Here is a 16,373-nt window from a genome sequence, read left to right as displayed (position 1 = left end):
CGGGGTTGGCGCGGCGTGAAGAAAGTGCTACTGAGGAGCCGGGCCTGGCTCATCCGCTTCACATGTCAGTTTGACTCCCCTCCCCGCCCCCCACTAGTTCCCCGCCCTCCTCTCCGCGCACCCAGAGCCGACAGAAATTTGACTGCTCGAATCGCCAATCAAAAGAAAGGTCGAGGATTTGAGCCAATCGAAGGCGGCGAAGGGGGCGTGCCACCGGCGTCCCCCGCCCCCGGGTGTGTGAGCGCCGAAGGTCTCCAGCCCTACCCTGCGCTTCAGCCTCAGTGCGGAGCCCTAGGCGGTGTGAGGAGGCTCGATCGCGAGGATCCTAGGGAGCGGGAGCAGCAGCAGCAGCAGCAGCAGTACCTGCATCCGCTGCGGGAGTCGGCGCTGGAAACACACCCACGTCGCTGCCCTTTCCTCTTCTGTCGTCTCACCGCCCCGCCCCAGACCGCGTTCCCGGAGGAAAGCGGCCGCCCACGCCCGGAGCATCCTCCCCTGTCCAGCGGGCGCTGACTGACCCGGCAGCATGATGCGGCTGCGAGGCTCGGCGATGCTGCGGGATCTGCTCCTGCGGTCGCCCGCCGGCGTTTGCGGGACTCTGAGGCGGGCACAGCCCCTGGTCACCCTGTGCCGGCGTCCCCGGGGCGGGGGACGGCCGGCCGCGGGCCCGGCGGCCGCCGCGCGACTCCACCCGTGGTGGGGCGGGGGAGGCTGGCCGGCGGGGCCCCTAGCGCGGGGCCTGTCCAGCTCTCCCTCGGAGATCTTGCAGGAGCTGGGCAAGGGGAGCACGCAGCCGCAGCCCGGGGTGTCGCCACCCGCTGCCCCGGCGGCGCCCAGCCCCAAGGACGGCCCCGGGGAGACTGACGCGTTTGGCAACAGCGAGAGCAAAGAGCTGGTGGCCTCAGGCGAAAAGTGAGTGTCTCCGCGAGGCGCAGGAGGCCTCGTTCCGCTCTGGGCCCGGGCTCCGGGGAGTCGGGGGGCCTGCTGTGGGGCGGGATGGGAGCCGAGGTTTTAGAAAAGAGAAAGAAAGAGATGCCGGGCGGCCTGCGCCATGTGATTAGGCCCGGCCCCGCCCGCGCCTTCCCCGCCCGCGCCCCTCTGCCAAGCCCCCACTTCCCTTCTCCACCCTCGGCGGGGGTTGCCCCGGTGGAGCAGTGGTGGGGCCTGAGGGTCTCGCCTGGCGTCCCCAGCGCAGGAGAGGCCGCTGCCTTGCCTGCTCCGCGTGCTCTGCTCCCTGGCTCGCGGCTGCAACGCCTGGCTGCCTGCCCCAGGCATTCGTGGGCGATGCCGCACGAACATCTCCACCGTGTGGCATTTAGGAGTCTGGCGTTCACCGGAGTCTTTACCTTCCTGACTTGTCGCCTTTCCTGGCTCTTTTCCGCTCTGCCTGCCCTCCCCTGGTCTCTGCCATCATCTTGTTGGGAGCCAGATGTGACAGAGAGATCTTTATATTTCTGGAGTGGCTACCTCAGGCACGTGTAGAGCCATCGGGGGCACCGGAAACAGTGTTTCAGAAGTGAGATTAGGAGGAATAGGGTCATGTGGCCGAGAAGATGGGGCACGCAGTATATAGACCACCTGTTTGCATTGAGGACCAGCTTTGGCCTCTCATGTCTTCCATGAGATGTAGAGATTTTTAGAAATAAAAGTTGAAGAGCTAAGGTGAAATGTGACATAATACATTAGCTCAGTGAAAAATTTGAGTTAAGCAGGTTTTGTGACTTCATTGTGATAGGATGTTGACTCATCCTGCATGTGTACAGCACAGTAGTTTAGTCTTAAAGCAAAATTGGTTTTTCTTAAACAATATGCAAAACAGTCTCCTAAATATTTTTGTCTTGTGTAATACAAATGGACAACTTTGTTTTCCCAAAATGGGTAAAATTTACCTGTTTGCTTTCATTATACCTTACTATTTTTCTGGCTTTGTATGCTGACACTCTGTAACCTGTTCTGCTTCCCTTATTTCTGCTGCTATTTCCAGCTCTAGAGTTCCTTAAGTCAAACCGAAAGTGAGAACGTTCTTAAAATTTCAATCTCACGCCTGCTTGATATTTTCCTGTAACTGAAGTTGGGACCTTCCAAAAACTTTACTAAAGTTCTTCTCCCAGACTGAAGAAGATTATTTGAAAAAAAATCACTTGATGATGGGCAAAATTTGTGGTATTGTGTGATATTGGTCATGCCATAAAACAACGTCCTGACCATGGGCAAGTTATTTAATATCTTGGGTTAGATAACGTAAATCCTTTGAAGTTCTAAAAAGCTAAACTCTTGTTAAATATGTATTTTTCTCATGTCATAGGGACTAGAATGATATTTAGTCTCATGTGGGACTCACTTTTACTTTAACATTATCCGGTTTACCAAGCAGGTGACAAGAGTTTACATAAAAGTGCCCAACTTACAGAATTGCAAAATGCAGTCACTACCATTTAAAAGTTAACCTTAAAGGCTATCGGATGGGAACTGCTTTCTACTAAAACTGTCTTCAGGTCTGTGTCTCTGCAGTGGCTCTAGTGCCTCTCTTTTTTTCCTCTTTTGTCAGATAGGAAATTGAGCTTCTTTTGTGATTCACTTGTGCAGAAGTTTCTGGTTTCATTGCCTTCTTAGTAAGAAGTCACCTTTTAGCAATGGCTTCAAGGTTGTGAAAAAAATATGTTAATTTGGTTAAAGTTTCTATTTCCTGAATGATCTCTTTCCAAATGTAGCTTTCCTCCTTTGGCCCCTTCCATTTTGCCTTTTTGTGACAAACATTTCTCTTATCCTGGGAGATAAGCTCCCAGTTGATCCTGTTATCCTTTCTAATGCTTAGCCTCCAAAGCATAGGTCATCCCTCAATCAGCAGTCCACTTGGTATGCTAGCACTCACTCAGGACTGTGCTAGATTTTATGTAGTATTATTAAAATAAATAACCATGTAAAAATTAAATTAATTAACATTTGTAAAAGGCTTAGCACAATATTTGGCATGTGTTAAATGCCACATAACTGTTTATTAGATACATGAGAAAAAAATTGCTTCTTCATTTTTTTAAAGTCTGTTAAGGAGATTGCCTTTTGAATTTCAGGCTTGCACATAAAGGTTTTAAATTTTTTTAGTTTCCGCAAAAATGTTTATCTTGAGAAATTGCTATACATCTGTCTTATATGAAACTATGTGATTTGCACTGTTTACCTTTTGCTCTGCTGATAAATAAGTTCAGAGTAAATTTAATGCTTAACCACGCCAATTTCATTAGTTCACATGGCTGGGGTATTTGCTTTTTCTTCTTTCCTTGGTCCTGACTTTATATTTTATTTACTTTATATTCTGGAAAGAGGCAGCATATAAACAAATTACCTTACCTTTTTTCCACAGACTCTTTGAACTAATGTTACCCTAGACTATACTGTCTCCATTACACAACTTTAGTGTGGTTTAGGATACGAACATCTTAATATCATACAGAAAAATGTAATTATCTTTGCTCAGTTTTCCCTATAGTGATCTTATTTAATTTTGTTATGGTTCATTCTGTTATATTGAAAACCAACTTTGCTTGCCTCTCTTCATTTTCAAAATTGTTCTCTCTTGTTTTCTACTTCTTTTTGGGTTTCCTCACTGGGTAAACCCTGAGGCTGAGGCCTTTGCTCCTTTCCCACTTGTCTACCTTCTCAACAGTGTATCCCTTCTTTCATCTTTGACTTTCATCTTTGTGTAGGTAATACTTCATCTCTTAATCTAAACTCCATTCTTCCATTTGTCTCCACATATCCGATGACTTCAAATTTAAAATCTGTACCCCAATATTCATTATTTTCTCTAATTCAACCTATGTTACATACTGTTATGAGATTAATTTTAGAGTTTTAATTTGAAAATATCATTCTCCTTCCAGAAAACCAATAGGAACTTGAATGAGCATTTTATGTGTGTGTGTGTGTGTGTGTGTGTGTGTGTATTTTTTTTTTTAAGATGGAGTCTTACCTTGTTGCACAGGCTGGAGTTGCAGTGGCACAATATTGGCTCACACCAACGTCGATTCTCCTGCCTCAGCCTCCTGAGTAGCCGGGATTATAGGTGCACACCACCACCCCGGCTAATGTTTATCCTATCTTAGTGAAGGGTTCCTTGGAAGAGTCAAAGGGATAGAGGTACAAGGGCATTATTAAGTTTTTTTATTTGGACATTTATTTATTTATTTATTTGAGACGGGGTTTCACTTGTTACCCAGGCTGGAGTGCAATGGCGCGATCTTGGCTCACCACAACCTCCGCCTCCTGGGTTCAGGCAATTCCCCTGCCTCAGCCTCCTGAGTAGCTGGGATTACAGGCACGCGCCACCACGCCCAGCTGATTTTTTGTATTTTTTGTAGAGACAGGGTTTCACCATGTGGACCAGGATGGTCTCCATCTCTTGACCTCGTGATCCACCCGCCTCGGCCTCCAAAAGTGCTGGGATTACAGGCATGAGCCACTGCGCCCGGCCCTGGACATTTATTTTTTAATGAGAAAGGAAAAGAGATAACAGAAATTGAGCTGAAAAAATACCAGCAAATGTGTGTTGTTTAGAAAATAGATAATTCATGCAGTATGCAACATTGAAAGTATTCTCTTAAGGCAACAATGAGGTCAGTTTCTCCTCAGATTGGCAGATGTTAAATCAAGTGATTGGGAAATAGGAACTCTTGCATTGCTAGTAGAAGTATAAATTAGTTCAGTTACTTTGGAGGGCAGTTTGGTAGTTTCTGTTAAAAACTGCATACTGTGAGGTAGTAGTTGGATGTTTGCACATCTACATGAAGTCCTGGCATTCAAAACTATTTGTAATTACACAAATAAGCATAATTTAAAGTATATTTATATTTAAAAGTAAAAGTTCAAGAAAAAATGATTTCAGCTAGTTTTAGATAGTATGGGTTTATGTTTTGATAGTTCATATATTTAGTAAATGGAAAATGAAGGGCAAAAAAATTGTTGTGGTGTATACTCTGAAAACTGAATATCAAAGTAAGATTAAATGGTTATGCATTTCAGCAAACATTGAATTGGGTAGATTGAACAATGCTAGTAAGAAAGTTGCTGGGCGCAGTGGCTCATGCCTATAATCCCAGCACTTTGGGAGGCCGAGGCAGGTAGATCACAAAGTCAAGAGATCGAGATCATACTGGTCAACATGGTGAAACCCCATCTCTACTAAAAATACAAAAAAATTAGCTGGGCGTGGTGGTGCACTCCTGTAGTCCCAGTTACTTGGGAGGCTGAGGCAGGAGAATTGCCTGAACCCAGGAGGCGGAGGTTGCGGTGAGCCGAGATCGCGCCATTGCACTCCAGCCCGGGTAACAAGAGCAAAACTCTGTCTCAAAAAAAAAAAAAAGAAAGAAAGAAAGTTGAGTCAGTATTTGGCAGATATAAATGTTATGTTTTAGAATTGAATGACAGAACCCCTTTTAAAATAGGCAGTGCGTGTTTTTATGGTCCTTCAGTATTGCATTTGTTCTTAATTTAAAAAATTAGCATATTTACAATTCACTAAAACTGAAATCACGGTGGAAAGTATGTTTAATTTTTTTGTTTGGGCTTCTCAAGCAGCCCTTTAGTTATTTTTGATTTCTTCAATATTAACAGTTTTTTCTAGGTGATGATTATCAGTGAGTTTTAGATTTCTGTTTTTTTAAAATCACGTGAAAAAAGTAACAATAACTATATGTTATAACATTTTTGTGGCCTAATATTTATATTAAAATGTGCATTAATCGCTTCTCGGCCTTTTGGCTAAGATTAAGTGTAAAATGTGTGTTAATTAGTCATTGACAAATTTGTCCATGATTTGTAATTAACAAACTGCATGCTGATAATTTTAATTTTATTAACATTTGGATGAAGTTCACTGAAAGGGCAAGAATTAGATTCTGAGGGGTTTAGTCTCCTTGAGTTTTAGCTGCATGTTTCCAGATCTTACTATAAAATAGAGAAGTCTGCCTACCTCAAAGTCATCTAATTGATGAAATGACTACCAAATAGAATTCAGCCTTTTTTATGAGGCAATAGGTAGGCCAGCCAAAAGGACGAGGGCACTGTTTTAGTCCGAAGATAAATGTCACCTTGAAGGAAAGTTGCTGAAGATATTTGTGGGTTTCTTTGAGTTTTAAAAAGTTACTTAAAAGAAATCAGGCGGGGCGTGGTGGCTCATGCTTGTAATCCCAGCACTTTGGGAGGCTGAGGCGGGTGCATCATTTGAGGTCAGGAGCTTGAGACAAGCCTAGCCAACCTGGTGAAACCCCATTTCTAATAAAAATACAAAAATTAGCCAGTCTTGGTGGCAGGTGCCTGTAATCCCAGCTACTCGGAAAGCTGAGGCAGGAGAATTGCTTGAACCCAGGAGGTGGAGGTTGCAGTGAGCCTAGATCGTGCTACTACACTCCTGCCTGGAAGATAGAGCGAGACACTTTCAAAAGAAAGAAAGAAAGAAAAAGAAATCAGTAAAAGGCTGTACTGCTTCTTTCTTGTGATACTTGAAATGAAGAAAAATTATGACTGTAGAAACTGAAAGCCTAATTATAGAATTTGTGTTAGGGAGCTCAATCATGTTAAATCCTATGTAAATCACAGTTATATTATGTAGTTGCCCGTCTGTGCCTTTTCACCTTTAAGTCATTTGCTAGTAAGAGAAATTCTTAAGAAAGCTATGTGAACAGATGTATTTATAAAAATGTTACTAATTACTGATATCTCTAAGTGAGATACACAGTTTTCACATAGAGATACTGTTAACTACAGTTTTATCCTGTAATCTACTCAGGTGTAAAATTGCTCAGGTTATGAAACAAGTTACTTATGATCGATCACTGCACTCCACTTAGTGATTTTCTGACCCCCTACAACATAGTAGAAGCAAAATGTTAATGTACCTTGACTTCCATTTGGAAATGTCCTCTGGTTGGTATGTAACATTCATTATGAAGAAATGTTTATAGTGAAAGCATTACTTTCAAAACGTGGAACTGTACATGTTGCATAATGAACAAAACATTGATAACTTTCAAGATTAAGAAATATATTTTTGTCTATTAATTTCTGGTATAGCCTTCTAAAAAAAGATTTTTAGAATGTCCTCTTGATGAGGATATTTTGAGTGATATAGACACTTCCTTCTATTTTTGATGGGATTGTAAACTTTCTGAAGAGCAATTTTTAACCTCTATGAGGAACTTATAAATTATTCATGCCTTTTTAGGAATCTAAGCTTACAAAATAAACTGAAGTGTTAGATCATTCCCTAATATTTTTGGTACAGTGTTATGCATACTAGAGAAAAATGGAGAAACATTTCATGTTCAACATTAGTGGGATAGTTAAGTAAATTATGGTACATTCATATGAGAGTCTCTTATTTAGTCATTTAAAATGTTTGGAGATACTTTTTGGGACATAAGAAAATAAATGCTAGACCAAAAGTTAGAATATAGAATTTTCTATGCAGTATAATCTCAAGTGATCTTAAGCTATTTTAAAAAGCTCAAAAAAAGTAATAGAAGGAAGTAAGCCAAAATATTACCAATTGTGGTTTATGAGAATGAACATTGTTTTTCCTGCCTCTTTTTGGTACTCTTAAGATTTCCTATTATGAGTGGGAAACTTCTAAAACAGTAAAAAACATTACACAATTTTGAGAATCAAAGGAACCACGTCTGTTAAATTTTGAACTTATAAATCTCTACTGCCTAGTCATCTGCCCTAATATCTTGATTCTAGTTGTATAAGAATAGTAAACACTATTACGTTGAAAGAAAAGTATGAAAATAGATTATGTATGAATTTGTACAGCTCCTGTTCGTTAATATTATTCATATTCACTGGTACTCTCAAACATCAAACCTTAAAAATTTAAAACTATTCTTGGTAAAGGTTACATATTTCTCTACTGTATTAAAACATGACCATGAATAGAGGTTAACGTTTCTTGTTCAAATTATGTGTATTTTAAGGAAGCATTATTTTTTATTTATTTATTTGTTTTTAAGGAAGCATTATTATATTGCACTGTAATACAGTGATGCTGTAAGACAAGTGCTGGCACACTTTCCCTGACAGGTCCAATGGTAAATATTTTCAGCTTTTGGGGGTCTCTATTCCAACTACTCAGTTCAGTGGTGGTAGCAAAATAGCCACAAATAATAGGTAAATGGATGTGGCAGTCTTCCGATAAAACTTTATTTACAAAAAGAAGAGGCCCCTGCTATGGTTTGCCTACCCCTGCACTAAAATATACTTATTGGTGAGTTCTCTCATGCCTTGATTGGTTCTGCTTTAACCAGTACTCTTAAGGGTGAGTTTGTTCTTAGGTGAATTTTTGTATCTTTTCCTCTACATGTTCCTCTTATTCATGTCTCCACTTTAGCAATCCTCCTTCACTCTCACCTTCTGTATCTAGTTCTGCTTAACAGCTTTCAAAAAATTGTGGTAAAACATACATAACATAAAATTTACCATTTTAACCATTTTAAAGTTCCCTAGTTCAGTGGCATTAAGTACTTCCCTTAGTTTTTGTGTTAAGAACTAAGATGAATTTGCTTATTTGTAAATAAAAGTACGTAAGTCCTGAGTGAATAAAGTTTATGATCTCACTTGAGTGTAGAGATTTGGAGGACATCTATTTTTAGCAACTCAAAAACTGAGAATTAGGCATGGAAGCGGCTTTAAAAAACATTTAATTCCAGCTCATTTTACATATTATATAAGCTGCCCACAGATATTAAATGACCTAAACAAGTTCAGACAGTTTTAGGGTTTGTTTTGCTTTTGCTTTTTTCATCTATTAGCAGCAAATTAATTCAATTTATAGAATTAAGTTTTTTTTAGGTTCAGTATTATAAGAGATCTTACAAACCGTTCTCCCCAGCTGTTCCTTTCCTCTCTTCTGTTATATACTTCCTATAGGTTGTTACTCATCTCTACTTGAATACATCCTTTGCATGGGGGTTCACTCCCTTAGAAGACAGCCCATTCCATTTTCATAGCTGTTTCATTTTTCTTTATGTGTGACTGAAGTCTTCCATTACCTTCTACCTATATATTTTAGTTATTTTGAATAAGTCATCTGTACTGGTATCAAAGTGATTCCAGTGACAATTCATATGATATCTGTATTATTCCATCTAGACTTATATATTAAAGGATACTTGGCTAAAGAAATGGATTATTGGAAAAACTAACAAGAGTTGGACATTATACACTTGATCTCCCCAGATCCTAGTCTTCCCACCTGAGACAGCCAGACTGCCTTTTGGATTAAACTTCTGAAGTTGTGCAAACACATGGACAGATTGCCATTAGCTGACAGGGACAGCCTGACCATTTCCTCATATAAAGCTGGCTTTTGGCTGGGCGCTGTGGCTCACGCCTGTAATCCCAGCACTTTGGGAGGCTGAGGCGGGTGGATCATGAGGTCAAGAGATCGAGACCATCCTGGTCAACATGGTGAAACCCCGTCTCTACTAAAAATACAAAAAATTAGCTGGGAATGGTGGCGCGTGCCTGTAATCCCAGCTGCTCAGGAGGCTGAGGCAGGAGAATTGCCTGAACCCAGGAGGCGGAAGTTGCGGTGCGCCGAGATCGTGCCATTGCACTCCAGCCTGGGTAACAAGAGCGAAACTCCATCTCGAAAAAAAAAAAAAAAAGCTGGCTTTTGTGCTCTTTACTTTGGTCTGCTTTTAAATGAATTTATTCTAAAAAGTCCAATCAAAATAAGTCGTTATTTAATATAATCTCATCTTTGCTTTGACAAGATGCAGTTTTGTCAAGGCAGAACAATTTAGTTTTCTTATTTGCGTTTTGGTTAGAAATTTTTCAATTGGTAAAGAGCTTCATCTTCTATTATCCTTCAAGAATTACAGATATTCATCCTAAAATAGAGTGCTAACCACTGAGAGCATGAGGTGGCAGAGCAGGAAGAGTCGGGAGCGAGGGACAAAGGACTGATTCTGTTCCAGCCACTTAAGATTTACGTGACATTGGGCATGCTGTTTGACTTTGATACTGTTAAAACAAATTTTTTTTTTAAATTTAAAAGTAAAATTTATTTTTTTTTAGAATTGGAATCTTGCTGTGTCACCCAGGCTGGAATGAATTGGTCCCGTTATAGTTCACTGGAGCCTTGAACTCCTGGGCCCAAGCAGTCCTCTCGTCTCAGTCTCCCAAGTAGCTGGGACTGTAGGTGCATGCTGCCACACTCTTCTAAGACTCTCTTTATCTGTACATTGGGGACAATTAACTCCCTTAATTTACCTCGTAGGGTTTTAATATGATGGAAAGTGAGAGTCCTTTTTTTTTTTTTTTAAGCAGTAAAGCCTTAAAAGATGCAAGTTTTTATTTTTAAATTCCACCAATGATTAGCCTTGGGGCAAAATCACTTGGATGATAAGTAGAATTTGTCACTTTGTTAGTCTTACATTCATTCTGATAAGCTATTTTATTATGTGGTCAGCCACCATCAATTCATTCAGCTTTCAACTTAACAGGTTTATTAATCTTCTAATTTGCTGGTGTTGATAGACAGTTGTTACCAGTCAGCTCACTATAAATTCAAAATGATACACTGATTTTAAAACAACTGTGAATATCATCTTAAGGATCATTAGTCTTAAATGAAGGCATAAGTAAAGACTAGCAAATCCTTTTGTATTCTGTTATTAGGCCTCGTTTTTTTTCTAATCTCACTTGAAAAAACAATGATAGTTTTTCATTATCTCATAGGTGTATCATACTATACTATGTGTTTTAAGAGTTAGGCAGGGTTGTGAAAAAAAATTTGAAAAGACTTGATCCCAGCCTTGAAGCTTTATAGTTTGGGGAGGTTGGGTGATATGAAATGCTATTTAACGAAATAAGACAGTACAGTTGGTTTCCATTATTTTCCTCCGTTCACTTCATGGATTCTTGAATTTTCTTCCTTTCATTTGATAGTTTTTTTATTTATAAGATTTTTGAACTGATGAAGGTGAGTTTGCATTGTTGGTCCTAATTACACATTAGAAACCATCTTGATTTCCCCTACCCATTAAGGTGAAATTAAATACTTCATCTGTACTTGCTAATATAATAATTTTTGAAAAACATTTCTACCACAGTATTTGCCACATGGCTTTAGTCTTATTTCTCCTAGACCACAACCTTACTTTAGGGATCTTTATCTCTATTGCTTGGCATATAATAAGCTGTACAAGAAAAGAACAAAATTTAGTGATGCTAGAGAATGCTAAAGAGTATAGAGAATCTGGTGGGGCAAAGTCCTATGAAACAATTGAAATGATCATTGATAAGCTTAAAGGTTTAGGGAGAGGAAGGTTATAAACAGAAGGCAAGATAGGTAAAAAAAAATAATAAAGGTGAGATGGCAGTACTTATATACAGGTCATTGAGTCTAGTCAATTACATTGGGGAATTATAAGGAATAAGTTAGGAATAAATAGTCTAAAGCTAATTTATAGAGAACTGCATACCAGACTGAGGAGTATGAATTCCCCCTTTGGTATGGATAGACTAATTTGGTCAGTGGGGTAAGCAAAGATAGTTCCTCTTTTCATGTTGCAGAAGTTGGCCCTGCACTTAAACAAAGTATTTTTTGGAGGGTAGTTTCCTCATTTAGCAGTTGATTTGTATATATCTCTCTCAACACTGGAAAGTATCTATATAATAGCTTATAGGTAGAAACAGGCACCTTAATTCACACATTCTGTGCTCTAGCTGTTCTTTGTAAACGCTAAGTGAATGCTTATTTTCATCCCTTTGGTCTGTTTGTCAGATATCCTTTTCTGTTGCCATGCTTCCAGCCCCTATCCATCTTTCAGGTTTAGCTCAAATTCCACCTCATCTAAAAAAATCTTGACCTTATTAGACCACAGTGAAGTAGTTTTCCAAAGTCTGGATGTCATAGATATATTCTCGTAATTCCTCATTTTATATACATGTCTTCTATGTCTTCTAGACTGTAAATGATGTCTAACCTGATGTTGAATATGGCATAAATACATAGGATTTTTTTTCTTTTTCAATACCAAATTATTTTTAAGACAGTTATTTTGTGAGGCTAAAGTAGGGGAAGGAATGGGTAGGAAGAAGGAACAATATGATAGTAAAATGATCTTAAAGGCAGAATTTAGAAAGGAAATGAGAGAGAGTATAAGTTAGAGAAATAAAAATGGTGAGAAATAAGGAATTTCTTATTCAGATGATCTTCTGTTATATCCTATTTGAATTGCTGAATATCATAGCCATTTTATGTTTTTCTCTCCAGGGACTCTGGAGGACTCACTTGGGTTATTAAAATTGTTGATGATAAGATTTGAAAGCCTACTATAATCCCATGTGTCATTAAAACTTAAGTACTTATCTCAAGGATTTCCTAGTTACTATATAGTTACTGAAAGCTATAGGTTTTAGCTTTTGAATTTTAATAGAAAAATACATTATTGTGAAGAATTACCAGAAACAATTAATTTAGGGAGAGAAAAAGGGGGTTAAGTCATGAAAGATCTTTAGAGTAGTTTCTGCCTTGTAGAAAGTTTGAGGAGAATATTTGAGTATGTTTGTTCACCAGACTGTTGAAGCCAGTTTATTCTCAGATCAAAGTCTGAGCTTTCAAATGCTGAGATAAGTAGTAATTTGTTTTTATCAGTTTTGACAGCTTTTTTTTTGCGAGTTTATTCATTAGGGCTGGCTTAAATTCTTTCTCCTGTAGATAAAAATTAGTTTCTTGTTTAAAAGCAAGTAAACATTTACTTTTTTTGCTAGCTATGGCAATAATGTGGCCATTTTAATTTTTTTGCACTATGTGCCATAAGCTAAAAAAGTGTATATTTTACATTATTTACATAGCTTTTAGGCAAAGCAAATACCATTTACTGGTGTGATAAATACATAGAAAGCTTATTCTGCAGTTTTTTAAAATAACAAGCTACCATTATCTGGACCAACCATTTGCTGTAAATAATTGGTATGTTATTATCCACTGATTTTATGACAGCTGATTCAGTTTTTCTTTAAATATTAGGTGGTGCGTATTGTTAAACTGTGTTTAATGGTATTAGATCAGGATAAGACCTAGAAAAACTTGTTTGTACCTTATAAAGGTAATGAGCTAGCAAGTTAGAGAGCCAGTAAGATATAGTAGTAGTTTGGATTCAGAAAAACAGAGATCTAAATTTATCTTTGCCACTGTGCAACCTTGGAAAGCTTCTTAACTGCTGAGCCTCTGTTTCCTAATCTGTGAAAGGGGATAGAGGTACTCATTTTTTTCAATAAATAAAAAATTTGTTGATCTTCTATGTACCAGAAATTGTAATATATTTTGAATAACAATAGTACCTCTGTCATAAGATCCTTGGAGGATTAAGTTAGAATGCATATAAAACAGCACATGTGTGTAGAACGTAAGTAAGTGATCAATATATTTTAGCTATTGTTACTAAAACATCTCAAATGCAATTTTTTTTTTGGGAGGAGACAGAGTCTTGCCCTGTCACCCAGGCCGGAGGCTCACTGCAACCTCTGCCTCCAGTGTTCAAGCCATTCTCCTACCTCAGTCAGCCTCCTGAGTAGCTGGGATTCAGGCGCCTGCCACAACACCTGTCTAATTTTTGTATTTTTAGTAGAGACAGGGTTTCACTATGTTGGCCAGGCTGGTCTTGTGCTCCTGACCTCAAGTGATCTGCTTGCCTCAAGCCTCCCAAAGTGCTGGGATTACAGGTATGAGCCACCATGGCAGCTCCAAATGCATTTTTAAAAGTTACATAAGAGTAAATATAGTTGCAGGGAATAATTATATATCCAGGATATGTCATTAAATATTTTAATGATAAAGCTATGTGTTAGTTTTTAAAAAAACATTTGTGTGACATTCATTGTTTAAAAGTTTGGTTAATTGGTTAATTGCCGAGCACAGTGGCTCACACCTGTAATCCCAGCACTTTGGGAGGCCGAGGTGGGCGAATCACTAGTTTGGAAGATGGAGACCATCCTGGCTAACATGGTGAAATGCTGTTTCTACTAAAAATATAAAAATTAGCTGGGCGTGGAGGCACGTGCCTGTAGTCCCAGCTAGTTGGGAGGCTGAGGCAGGAGAATCGCTTGAACCCAGGAAGCAGAGGTTGCAGTGAGCTGAGATGGCGCCACTGTACTCCAGCCTGGGTGACTGATTTGTAGAGTTAGTTGTATACAGTCTTGCCTTGTCCCTCTGTGTGTGTTAAGAGATTGGTTCCAGGACCCCCACAGCTCAAGTCTTTTATGTAAAATGCCTTAGCATTTGCCTATAACCTACTTACATCCTCTCATATTACTTACAATACCTAATATAATGTAAATGCTATGTAAATAGTTCTTATACTGTCCTTTTATTATATGTTTTTTATTTTTTTTTCTGAAATTTTGTATCTGTTTATTTGAATCTGTGGTTGCAAAGGACTGACTAGGTTAGGTAAAAACCTAGATCACTTTAGAAATAATAACTACAACTACTGTCAGTTGAGTCTTACTCTATGCCAGGCGTATTCTAAAGATATTGAATGTATTGAGTCAACTGATCCTCACAACAACCCTGTGAGGGAGACATTATTATCCCCTTTCTCAAATGAGGAAACTGGATCACAGAAAGGTTAATTAATTTACCCAAGGTTACACAACTATAGTATTACAGCCAGGATTCAAGAACTTGTGCACTTGCTATTAACTACTGTCCGGTAGTTAATTGCTGTCTCTCCCAGATTTCATAATCAGGTTAACTATTTGAATAAAAGGTAAATATAGTCATCATATTTCAAAAACTCCTAAAACAACTGAACAGAATGTTGAGTCTTCATGCTTTTTTTTTTAATTTGAGTCAGAGTCTTGCTCTGTCTTCCAGGCTGGAGTGCAGTGGCACATTCTCGGCTCTCTGCAGCCTCCGACTCTCTGGTTCAAGTGATTCTCCTGCCTCAGCCTCCCAGTAGCTGGGATTACAGGCATGCGCCACCATGCCCAGCTAATTTTTTTTTATTTTTAGTAAAGACCGGGTTTCACCATGTTGGCTGGTATGGTCTCGATCTCCTGACCTCGTGATCCGCCTGCCTTGGCCTCACAAAGTGCTGGGATTACAGGTGTGAGCCACCATGCCTGGTCAGAACATTGAGTCTTATTGGAACATGTGCTGAGCTCTATAATTTGTATTGGGTGATTGTACTGGACTATATAGGAAGGCATCACCATAATGGATAGCTAGGCATTAGTGCAGCTAGAGTTGATGATCAGGGTTTCAAAACCTGGGATTAAAAAATATCTATGTGTTAGTGATATTTTTTTTAACTTGTTTTTCAGTGTGGTTTGTAGTGTTACTGATTTGATTTTGGCAAATCAGCATTTATTATGACTGTAGTCTTGAGTATATAAGCTCAGCTGTAGTCTGGTTCAGTGGTTATTTAATAATGGCTTTAGCTAAAATTCATTAGAATGTTCATACAAGGATTAATTTTGTATTCTTTCTACCTCTTTAGTAAAATAAAACAGGGTCTGTTACCTAGCTTGGAAGATTTGCTGTTCTATACAATTGCGGAAGGACAAGAGAAAATACCTGTTCATAAATTTATTACAGTAAGTTTTTATATTTTTATATCTTAAATTAAAAAAATAGTAATACTTAAATATATACAGTATTATTGAAATACAGTCTTAAAGGTCGTCTGATCATGTAGATTCTGACTGACACTATTTCTCTTATTATGTTTTCAAATTTTTATCATGCTCATTTCAAGGTAATCAATGAAAGAAAAAGAGAGAAACAATGAGAAACTTGTCCAGAAAGTGGGTAATAGTGACACTAAGATGCCATATTCATGTTCAGGTGTTGGGTAGAAGTTTTTATATACAGGAATAAAATCTTGTAGTTGGAATAAGCATATACATTATTTGCACCATATATTTACAAACTCTTATTTTTTTAAAAACAGGCACTCAAATCTACAGGATTGCGAACGTCCGATCCCAGGTTGAAAGAGTGTATGGATATGTTAAGATTAACTCTTCAAACAACATCAGATGGTGTCATGCTAGACAAAGATCTTTTTAAAAAGTAAAAGTTTCTGCCAAACCTTTAATGGTGATTTGCTATGCTATACGGTGATTCTGCTTTAAAAAAAAAAAAATTGTATCTTTGAAGGCCACTGCTTCCTGTGTAATAGAAAAAGGAGATTTATAAACATCATTTGTTTGAAGAACTTGGTACACATTAGGTTCTATAATACACCAGGCTAAGAGTATACTTTCTTTAAATCTGTTCTAAGGAAGTTTAGACACTAGTGTTTCCAGTTTACAGTCTCTGGAAATTGCATTCAGTTTGAGTAGGGTACATCTTTCGTCCTGTC

General features: G+C 38.8%; 1 protein-coding gene across 4 annotated transcripts in view; it reads left to right on the top strand.

Moving 5' to 3' along the window:
• Window positions 1-280: 280 nt before the first annotated feature.
• Window positions 281-16,373, top strand: part of GLS (glutaminase) — an 81,266-nt gene continuing 65,173 nt past the window's right edge. For 3 of the 4 annotated variants that reach the window (XM_078327080.1, XM_035304223.3, XM_035304224.3), the window contains exons 1-3: window positions 281-912; window positions 15,507-15,603; window positions 15,960-16,081. In XM_078327080.1, the coding sequence (XP_078183206.1) occupies window positions 527-912; window positions 15,507-15,603; window positions 15,960-16,081 (605 nt within the window). In that variant the 5' untranslated portion in view covers window positions 281-526. Of the gene's footprint in view, window positions 913-15,506; window positions 15,604-15,959; window positions 16,082-16,373 lie in introns of those variants that run through there. The other variant, XM_078327076.1, reaches the window with a different exon arrangement.

This window comes from Callithrix jacchus, chromosome 6 (genome assembly GCF_049354715.1).
Source record: "Callithrix jacchus isolate 240 chromosome 6, calJac240_pri, whole genome shotgun sequence".
Taxonomy (NCBI): domain Eukaryota; kingdom Metazoa; phylum Chordata; class Mammalia; order Primates; family Cebidae; genus Callithrix; species Callithrix jacchus.
Note: the sequence above shows the minus strand (reverse complement) of the source record. Positions and strands in the feature narration are given on the sequence as shown.